At 52.8% G+C, this 10,208-nt stretch overlaps 1 protein-coding gene across 1 annotated transcript in view; it reads right to left on the bottom strand.

Annotated features, from left to right (window-relative positions):
* Extl1 (exostosin like glycosyltransferase 1) overlaps positions 1-7,101 on the bottom strand; it is a 16,059-nt gene extending 8,958 nt beyond the window's left edge. The window contains exons 1-2 of the mRNA XM_005353073.1: positions 7,053-7,101; positions 5,530-6,304 (exon numbers count right to left, since the gene is read on the bottom strand). Coding sequence (XP_005353130.1) covers positions 5,530-6,284 — 755 coding nt within the window. The 5' untranslated portion in view covers positions 6,285-6,304; positions 7,053-7,101. The remainder of the gene's footprint in view (positions 1-5,529; positions 6,305-7,052) is intronic.
* Positions 7,102-10,208: the final 3,107 nt, after the last annotated feature.

The following is a 10,208-nucleotide window of genomic DNA, read 5'->3' as shown; positions in this document are numbered from 1 at the left end:
GAGTGACCTCCACATCCAGCCCACCCCATCACCTGAGTGACCTCCACATCCAGCCCACCCCATCACCCGAGTGACCTCATCCAGTCCTCCCCCTCACCCGAGTGACCTCCACATCTAGCCCACCCTGTCACCCGAGTGACCTCCACACTCAGCCCTCCCGCACTGGAGGCCTAGCCGTGAAAGGCTTCTCTGTACTGAGGTGGGCTGGGCCTCCAGCCTGGAACTGTACAGGAAGCTCTTGCCCACAACCCTGTCTTGGAGGACAGGCCTCCTCTGTTTCCCCCCTCCTCCTCCTCCAGCCTCAGAGCCATGATCAGGTTGAGTCTGAGGGAGCGCTCAGAAGCCACAGCCTCCTCAGAGCCACCTCTCTGGAACTGCCAGTTTAGGGAACCAAGGACTGCAATCTAGCTGGGGAAGAAAGGGCCAGAGGGGACCCATGGGTGCACACAGTGCTCAGTGAAGTGCGTGAAGGGGTGACCCATGACCTCCTCAGCTGATCTCTGCTCCGAGTCAGTCCTCCAGCAGAACCAGGCAGCTCCAGTAGAGGAGACTTAGTCTCAAGGAGAGGGACTGGGCTTCCGTGAGAACGAAGATGTGCCAATCCCAATCCCCCGCTATTTCAGCCATCATGCAGGATAGGTTCGGGGTCCACCAGGGGCCTCTGGAAGGAACCACAAAACAAACCTCACCCCTTTGTGACATTAAACCATAGCTCTGGCCAGGCAGCCCAGCTCCCCACTCCTGCAGTGAGCTGTACGGAACTAAAAGGAGCCCACGGAGAGAAAAGGGGCCCACTGCATTGACTGTACCCCTTGGCTTCTAGCTCCCTTCCATCTTATGCCCTCTCCCTCGTCCCGAGTGCCCTCCCTGCCCCACGCCGGAAGTTCCTTCTGCTCTACAGCAAAGACCTGGCTCAGTGTCACCTTCTCCAGGAAGCCCTCCTCGATAGCCCAGCTAACCACCGCTCCTGTTCTAAGCGCTTTCCATGCACACAGATCATTCTTGCAGAGATGGAACAGACCGCCATCCTATCCTATCTGACAGGCGAGGAAACTGAGGCCCAAAGACGCCCTTGGTTCTGACGTAGAGCAGACTTCAGCAGTGGTGCTCAGCCATCCTATGCTGTGGCCCTTTAAGGCGGGTCCTCACATGGTGACCCCACCACAGAAATATTTTCGCTGCTACTTCAAAACTGTAATTTTGTTACTGTTGTAAATCATAATGTACTTATCTGTGTTTTCCGATCATCTTGGGCGACCCAAAGGTTGAGAATCACTGCACTATAGCCACTCCCGGCCTAACACTGTACCACTGGTCACCTGCCTCCCTGACAGGGCTGAGTTAGCAGAGCACAGGGGCTGAGGGTGCTGGGGGTTGCGAGGAGGTTGTGTGGAGGTGGAGGCTAGTCTACTGTTTACGTTATGCGCCGTAGGCCTAGGGCTTCAGAGCCCATGTGAATGGCACGGTTCTGCCCTCAGCCATGGGGTTCACCAGGGCCTGTCCACGACAGAGCCATAGTGTGGCTTCCATGGTTCCTAGGGTTTTGTAGTCATTCCTACCCTGGAGGAAAATACTCAAATTATATTTAAGTATTGGGTTCATATATAAAAAAATAATCAAAGTGTTTATATATCAAAGCGTTTTCAGAGCAGGGCACGGAAACATCCACTCAATTCACATTAACGACGGGAAGATGGGTGAAGAGTTTGACTCCTGGAGCCCATGTAAAGATGGACAACCTTGTCCTCTGACAGACAGACTAAACTTTTTCAGTGGGGAGGGGGGATGGGATCATGGCTCCACAAGTGGAACACTGCACACGAGACCTCACTTTGGAGGCTGGAAAGCTGGCTCAGCAGTTAAGGGCACCTCTTGCTCTTGCAAAGGACTCAGGCTTGGTTCCCAGCGCCCACATGACAGCTCACAAACATCCGTAACAGTAGTTTCTCCAGCTCCTAGGAATCCAATGCCCTCTTTTGCTCTCTGTCTCTCTCCCTCTCCTCTCTCTCTCTGTTTTGTTTTTTTGTTTTTGTATTTTTTTTTTGATTTTTTTGGGACAGGGTCTCACTATGTGGCTCTGGCTGTCCTGGAACACAATCTGTAGATCTGGCTGTCCTGGAACTCATAGAGATCCGTCTGCATCTGCCTCTGCCTCCCGAGTGCTGTGATTAAAGGTGTGTACCACCATCATCTGGCCTCTTTTGATCTCTTAAAGTATCTTGCATACATATGGTATAATAAATGCATGCAAGGACACATACACATAAAATAATAAATAAACAAATTTTAAGAGACCAGACTTTAGATCCCCAACACCCAGCGAAATACTGAGGAGGCATGGCCATCCACTTGTAATCTCAACATAAGGTATGGAGATGGGAGCCTACGAGCAAGCTAGCTAGCTGGACTCGGTGAACTGGCGAGCTCTGGGTTCAAGAGAGGGGCTCTGCCTCGGTGTATAAAGTAGAGAATAATTGGGAAGATAGCTATCAACTTCGGGCGTCCACACGCATGTGCCCACTTGTGCACATGGATCCCCACACATGTGTGGCCACATACATGTGAGCTAGCGTGCATGTATGCACAGGCATGTGCAGAATTTTAAAAACGGAGACGAGACTGGGCATGGTAGCACACATCTGTCATCTCGGTACGTGGGTGGTGGAGACAGGAAAGATTAAGCATTCAAAACCATCTTCATCCACGCAGTGAGCTGAAAGTTCTCCAGCCTGGGCTACAGGAGAACAAACAGAAAAGAGGTACTTGGGAGTACCTACACACACCCTGGGTGTACAGAGCTCCCCAGAAAATGAAAACACAGAAGATGATGGAACCAGAGCTTGGCTCCAGAAAGGAAACCTGGGTGGTCAGGCTAGGTGGGAGGGGGACGTTCGAATGTGTACCCCTTTGTACCACTGGAATTCTTCTTACTGTGAATGAATCACCTATTCATAAAAATAAAGAAATTACAATTTCAGTGGGCGGGCCCTTATTCCAAAGCAACAGGAGACTATTTAACCAAGGTGGAAAAACACTGGCACGGGGGCCGAAAGTGCAGTTCTGAATCCCAACCCCAACTGCAGAGTGCTTGATTGGAAAAGTGAGGGGAGCTGGGGAGCAGAGAGCCCCTGGCACTCCCCACACACAACTCTCTGAGACGGGGACTCTTATCTCCTGTGGGGGCTGCTGGGAGAATCAGCAGTCATGGAGGAAGGTGGGTACAGCTCAGTTCCCTGGGCAGCCGTCACCACCACCACCTGCCTGCCGGCCAGGGGATGTGGGATGGTGGCAGGGACTGCAGTGCCTCTTTCTCTGGCCAGTGCTTGCTTATTCGGGTTGTCCTCTGAGGCTGGTGTCCCTCTCTCACTCTGTCCCTAGGCAGCTGCCGGGTCCTTCTGAGAAACTGAGGAAAATGACTGCTACACAGCAGACCTCGGGAACAAACTCACCGTGGGAAATGCTTCCCGGAGCAGGGTGGCGACACATCTGCAGTCCCCACACTCAGGAGGCAAAGGCAGCAGAATTATCGTGTGCTCAAGGCCAGCGGGGTCTACCCTGAACCTTCCAAGTAGGTCAGGGCAACACAACAACAGCAACAACCACACACATATCTACAGGTGGCCCATCCTACACCAGAACAGTTTCCCTCAGCAAGTACAGTCATAACTAAAGTTAGCCCAGAGAGGGCCTTCTGGTGAGCAAACAGAGCCAGTGTGGGCTCAGTGGGCAAAGAGAGGGCACGGTGACCCCGACACTTGTCACCACAGGAGAGTTTTCGGGAGGCTCTGGGACCAAGGAGCCCCAAGTTCTCTCATCTCCAGAAGGGCTGGCCCTGGGAATGACAGGGCAGGCTTCCAGGAGGTCTTCCAAGTGCCTCCAGGATTCCTTTCCCTTCAGAGCCCAGCGCCTCGGGCAGAGGCAGCACTGGAGCTTGGCCAGGAGAAGGAGTCCTGGGGGAAGCTGAGCTCAGAATAGCCCAACTGGAGGGTAGGGAGGGAGACCACAGGAGGAGGCAAAACAGAGACACAGGAAGACACCTGAGGACTGTAACTCAGGCCTGCCCTGGGGTGATGGAGAGGGAGCCCCGGGGCCCACAGCCTGGGCAACTTTAGAAGTTGGAGTTGATGGCTTTCTGGAGACTTACAGGTTCACTAATTAGGGTGACAGGCTTAGGTCACTTAGTAATTAGGACGTGTGCTCCACCCACCAGCACAGGCAGAGGGCTGTCTACACAAGCTCTCCAGGCCCTTATGTCTATGCAGGCATTCTCACCGGTAGGAAGTTTTTTCGATCTGACCTAGCTCATCTTTCTAAACTCAAAGGCTGTTATTTCCTTGAGAGATTAATCTCCAAAATTAGACACAAGAGCAGATTCCAGCTGGGACCAGTTACCAGTCTCTGTGGCTCCCCTGAGGCCTTTGACGGGAGTGAGTGATCATAACTCTTGCTTAAAACACAGAACTGTCATACTGAAGGCTCTGGAGACAGACAATTCTGGATTCAAACATTGGCTGTGCTCACTCTGGCCCCGTGGCCACAGGTTAAGTTACCGAGCCTGGATCATCTTTACATATTTTAGTGAGAGCGATTATGTATAATTGTGTGTGTGTGTGTGTCTGTACACACACAGGTGTGAAGGCCAGAGATGGAGGCTGGGTGTCTTTTTCCGTCACTCCCCACTTTATCTTTTGTACGCGTATCTATTTATTTGTGTGCATGGGCGCCTCTGTGCCTTGGAGAGGAGTGTGTGGTGTGTGAACATCAGAGGACAGTTCCCAGACATCTGTTCACGCTTTCTAGCTTGTGGGCTTGGGGACTGATCTCAGGTCAGGCTTGGTGGCAAGCGCCTTTGCCCATCTTGTCTTTTTTTTTTTTTTTTTTTTGCTTTTTCGAGACAGGGTTTTTCTGTAGTTTTGGAGCCTGTCCTGGAACTAGCTCTTGTAGACCAGGCTGGTCTCGACCATCAAGACATCTTTAAATGCAGGATATCTTACTGAACCTGAAACCCACTCACTCAGTTAAATAAACTCACTGTCAGGGACTCTAGGGACCTTCCTGTCTCTACCTCCCTAGGACTGGGCATTTTATGGGGTAGGTGGGGAATGAACCCCTGTCTTTCTATTTGTACGGCAAAAACCATATGACTGGCCTCCCTCACCCTGTCTGCAACCATTGTTTATGGAAGTACTTACACCAAGTGAGTGACAGATAAATGTCTGTTACATAAAACATTACGAGTAGGAGGGACGGGGTAACAGGAATGGGGGAGGAGGAGGAGGAGTAAGCCGTGTTAGGTGTCTAAGACTCTCCAAGGGAGAATTCCAAAACCCACCTTTCCATCCCTTTAAGACAAATCAGTTTGGCGGAAGTCCACTCTGCTATCTTAACCCCATCTCGCCTGCTGCAGCTGAGACTGGTCAGGACTAGCTCCCTCGGACAGGATGTCACTCTTGTCCTTTGCTTCATCCTCTGGACTTGCTGCTATGGCAGCCCCCTCCCATTCAGCTCCCCAAGGGCAGGTTTACTTACTGCTGGGGTCCAGGGTCTTGTTCACAGTGCCTGTCCCAAGGGCAGGCTGAGGCATGGGTGCGCCAACCACCCTTCTCCTCTGCTACGGCCAGTAGAGTGGCCCCAGGCTGGGGACTATGCTGCCGCAGCTGACCAGGGACCCCACCTCGCAGTGGGTGAGCTTCAGGAAGATATGGGAGCGCTACATCGAAGCCTGGTCTGAAGATGTCCGAGGAGGGGCTGGCCTCAGCTACCATCGCCTGTCCCAGCCTGGTGCAGGGAGCTGGGTACAGACTGAGGACCAGATGGTTCCGGCCCCCATTCCAGTACGGAGGCAGGGGCCCACAGGCTCCTCTATGGTCCTGGCTGGGGAGGAAGAGGTGGAGGCAAGCTTCTGCTGGGCTAAGTGCATAGTATCGGGAGCCTTCCAAGGAGTCCAGGATCCTGCGATGAGCCTCAGCGGTTGGTCCAGCTGAAGAGTGCACAAAGATCTTGAGAAGATTTCCCTTACATTTGGAGGTGTCGAAGCAGGCTCCCCAGGTGCAGCTGCTCCCCCGAGGAGCTTGACGAAGCTGCGGGCCATCTTCTGGGAGTGCCTCAGGTTGGAAGAAACTCCGGAGGAAGGCAGCATCCAGCCAGCGGGGCCAGCCTTGGGAGCGCCCTGGAAGCGGCCTGGGTGGCACTGCCAGGCGAAGCGGGAAGAGTCCCAGGAAGATGAGGAGGAGCCAGAAGACTGACAGTGCCAGCCAGAAGGACTTTCTTCTCCACAGGGGCATGTGGCCATCCACAGCCAGGGCTAGAAGGAAGTTAGGAACTTCTGTAGCAAATGGGGAAGGTGAGGACCCCAGGGCAGGAGAGAGGGTCTGGGAATCAGCGTTCTGGTCTAGCACCCTCACTGCACAGACGGGCAGACTGAGGCTCACTGAGGGCGGGCTCCCTGCCTAGGTTTAAACAGCGTTATTGGCCACCTGTGGGAATGACCCCTGTGGGAGGTCCTGGCTTTCTGATCAGGCCTTCCCACAGCCTAGCCAGCCTCTCATCAGGGCCCCTCTGCCCTGAGCCACCGCTTGGACTGATGTAACCCTTGTCCAGGCCACAAGACCGTGGCCATCTGCCCTGGTGACTGCACTCGCTGACCTTACCCTTGACCCAGAGGCAGGCAGCCAGACTACGGAGAACTAGTCTGGGCTCATGGGGGTGAGCGGCTGGGGGGTGGCCAACGGTGATGTGGAAGGAAACAGGGCTGGTTTCTCTCACTCCTGCCTCTGCCCCAACGGCCTTTGAGAATCCCTGGTTACCCCTATAGTTTGGTGGTTGTCCTTCTGTGGCAGAGCTAAAAATAGATCTTACGCCCATGTGGGCCACCGGAGCCAGCTGAAGTTAGAGTCTGGGTGCAGCCCATGCCTGCTGCCCGGGGGAATGAGAGGATTCGGGATTCTGTTCTCCTCTGCTATGGCCCCTAACCCGGGCAGCTCCCCTGCACCCTCCGGCTGAGAGCTGTCGCAGGGTAAGGGAGCTGTCACAGGGCAGAGTCCAAGACCTACGCTTCGATCCTGCTCCAGCCCCACAAGCGCTGCCGGCAGCTCCAGGTCCCACGCCAGTAAGCATCTGGTCCGTCCAGATAGCTTTCCTAGCAGCAGCCTAACTCCGCCCCCCAGCCCTGATTGGCTCCTGGCTAGGAGGCAGGGTCTCTTAACCCCTTCCGGTCTCCTTTCCTGGGGTGCTGTTCTGTTTCATTTTGTTTTCCTTTAGATACAGGGTCTCCAGTACCCCAGGTTGGTGTCAAACAACCTTGCAGCCAGGGACCTTGAGTTTCTGATCCTCCGAGTGCTGGGATTCCAGCTATGTGTTGTCACACCTGGCTCTGGAAGACTAATGATGACCAGGAGGGCGCTACACTTCACTGTGGTCCTGTGCTGACAGCCTTTTCTCTCCACCCAGGTTGGTGTCAAACAACCTTGCAGCCAGGGACCTTGAGTTTCTGATCCTCCGAGTGCTGGGATTCCAGCTATGTGTCGTCACACCTGGCTCTGGAAGACTAATGATGACCAGGAGGGCGCTACACTTCACTGTGGTCCTGTGCTGACAGCCTTTTTCTCTCCAAGGTCTTTACCGATGATTCACAGTCACATTTATCTGGCATTTTCCCTCTTGATTATTGTTATTATCATTATCTATATTTTAAGTTTATTTTGTGGGGCTGGGACTGGAACCCAGGGCTCCGTGCCTACTAGACAGCGGTCCACCACTGAGATAGGTCACCAGCCTAATTGTTTTTTTTTTATTATTATTTTATTTTTTTAACTGTTGAGAGATCACCAGCCCAATTGTCGTTTTATAATTTTAATTTTATTTATTTTTTTAAAAACTTTATTTAACTTTATTTCATGTGCATTGGTATAACGATGTCAGATTCTCTGAAACTGGAGTTACAGACAGCCATGAGCTGCCATGTGGGTGCTGGAAGTTGAACCCGAGCCCTCTGGAGGAGCAGTCAGCGCTCTTAACCATTAAGCCATCTCACCAGCCCTATTTTTATTTTTTTATTTTAACTGTTGAGAAAAGTGAAGCTCAGAGAGGGGACAGACTCTCCCTAAGGTGACCCAGCTTGAAGTGTCTGGGGGGAAATTTGAACCCAGAGCCTGGCCTGATGGGGCTTCTGCTTGTCCCCCTGATCACTGGACGGAGCTCGGCAGTGACTACCTGCATCTGTAGAATGGATGAACAGCATCCTCCCTGGAGGGTTGCCTAGGTAGGTCCTAGTAGAGCCACTTGTGGGGGGGCAGTTTATCCACAAGGAGGTACCCTTCCCCTGATCTGGGGGGGGTATGCTGACTTGATAGGAGAGCCACTGGGTGACCATTCTATACTCAGTGAGCAGCCAGCCTGAGGACAGGGCACAGCTGTGTGCCTAGGAACATCCCAAAAACGGAGTCGAAGGGAAACTGACCTCCTGGCACTAAGAGGTCGGTTGCTCAGGGATAGACGGTTGCTCAGGGATAGACGGTTGCTCAGGGATAGACGGTTGCTCAGGGATAGACGGCCGCTCGGGCAAATGCCATTTTCACACAGAAGATGGGTGTGGGTACGTGCTGTTGCTGTATTACCGGGCTGGCTTGCTCAGCTGCCTGGAGTTGGTGGAGGTTTCCTTCCTGCAGGAAGCTACCCTCACTCTCCTCCATGCCCTCATGCCGTCTCTGCTTCTCTCCACCTCCCTCTTCACAGTCATCTAACAGATCCTTAGCAGCTCTAACTTGGACCATGTTCCCCCGGAGGCCCTAAATAAAGGTAGCGGTGTAAGTGACTACAACCTGAGCATGTTGGGAATGATGGGAAAAGAGATAGGATCATCATCCCCATTTTACAGAAGCAAAAGTCGAACTCAAGTTCCCTGATACTCTCTGCTTGTATTCCCATGGTTTAGCCAGTTCTTTTGGCTTGGGAGCCTGTCCTGGACTGTCCTGGAACTAGCTCCTGTAGACCAGGCTGGCCTCGAATTCACAGAGATCTGCCTGCCTCAAGGTGTGTGCCACCACCACCCAGTCCCACGGCAACCCCCCCGCCTTTTTAAAAATGTTTTATTTTTATTTGGTGTGTTTGAGTGTTTGCCCACATGTATATACGTGTACCATGCTCATGCCTGGTGCCTGTGGGGGCCGGAAGAGGGCTGCAGATTCACTGGAGCGTGAGTTACAGATAATTGTGAGCTGCCATGAGGGTTCTGGGAACCACACCTGGGTCATCAGCAAGAACAAGTGCTCCTTCCTGATGAGCCATCTCCCCAGCTCCACCATCTGCTCCTTTAACCACTAAACAAGGCAATCTCTCTGCTGAGTTGGGGGGTCCTATTCCACCCCCTGCTGTTAGAGGAGAGACCAGTATTAGGGTCCAGGGACCCAGGGGCAGAGAAACCCTCTAAGGAGTAATATTGACCTTAAGACTGGAAAGGAAGCAATATTGTTTGTGGTTTTGTTTTGCTTTGTTTGGGCTGCACTGGATTGGAACCTTGGGGTTTCCATAAGTGAAGTAACTGCTCTCCCACTGAAGTTACCTCCCAGCTACAGAGCAGGTTTGGTTTGGTTTGGTTTGGAGAATGACCTTGCCTTGCCCTCCCGATTGTTGGGATTACAGACTTGGGACCACTGTACCAGGTTTATATGGTCTCCCAACAAACCCAGGGCTTTGTGTGTGCTACACTAGCGTGCTACTGAAGAGACAAGACTAAAGCCATTTTAAACCCAGGCCCTGTCTTTATGAGAGTCTAACCTAGCAGCACCCCACCCCAGGCACCCTACCCCAGGAACCTGTAAATTCAGAGAAAAGTCTCAGCCGTAACACTACCAACTGAGCCACCTTTCCAGCTTCCAAATATGTTTTTGAGAAAAATCCCTGTCACTGTGAGGGAGTAAGGAAATGGTCACCTCATTCCACGGTTATTTAGTGAGCCTCCCCCTGTGGGCCAGGCAACCCCTCAGGGCAGCAGGTAGGTAGCTGGAAACATCCTAGCCTCATGGAGGCTTCTTTCCAGCATGGAAGCAGAAGACTTCGATGAAAATCTTCCAAAGTGTTGGGAAAGGGGAGGAGTGACGATGTCAGGGGACTCCCCTTGGCTCCAGACACAGGGACAGACAGGGCACAGGTTCAGAGGCAGGCGAGTAGCTATGTGGCTTGTTTTCCCAGCACCACACAGACTCAGGCTA

This window comes from Microtus ochrogaster, chromosome 10 (assembly GCF_000317375.1).
Source record: "Microtus ochrogaster isolate Prairie Vole_2 chromosome 10, MicOch1.0, whole genome shotgun sequence".
Lineage (NCBI taxonomy): Eukaryota > Metazoa > Chordata > Mammalia > Rodentia > Cricetidae > Microtus > Microtus ochrogaster.
The sequence above is the reverse complement of the archived record's forward strand: the minus strand, read 5'-3'. Positions and strand labels throughout refer to the sequence as shown.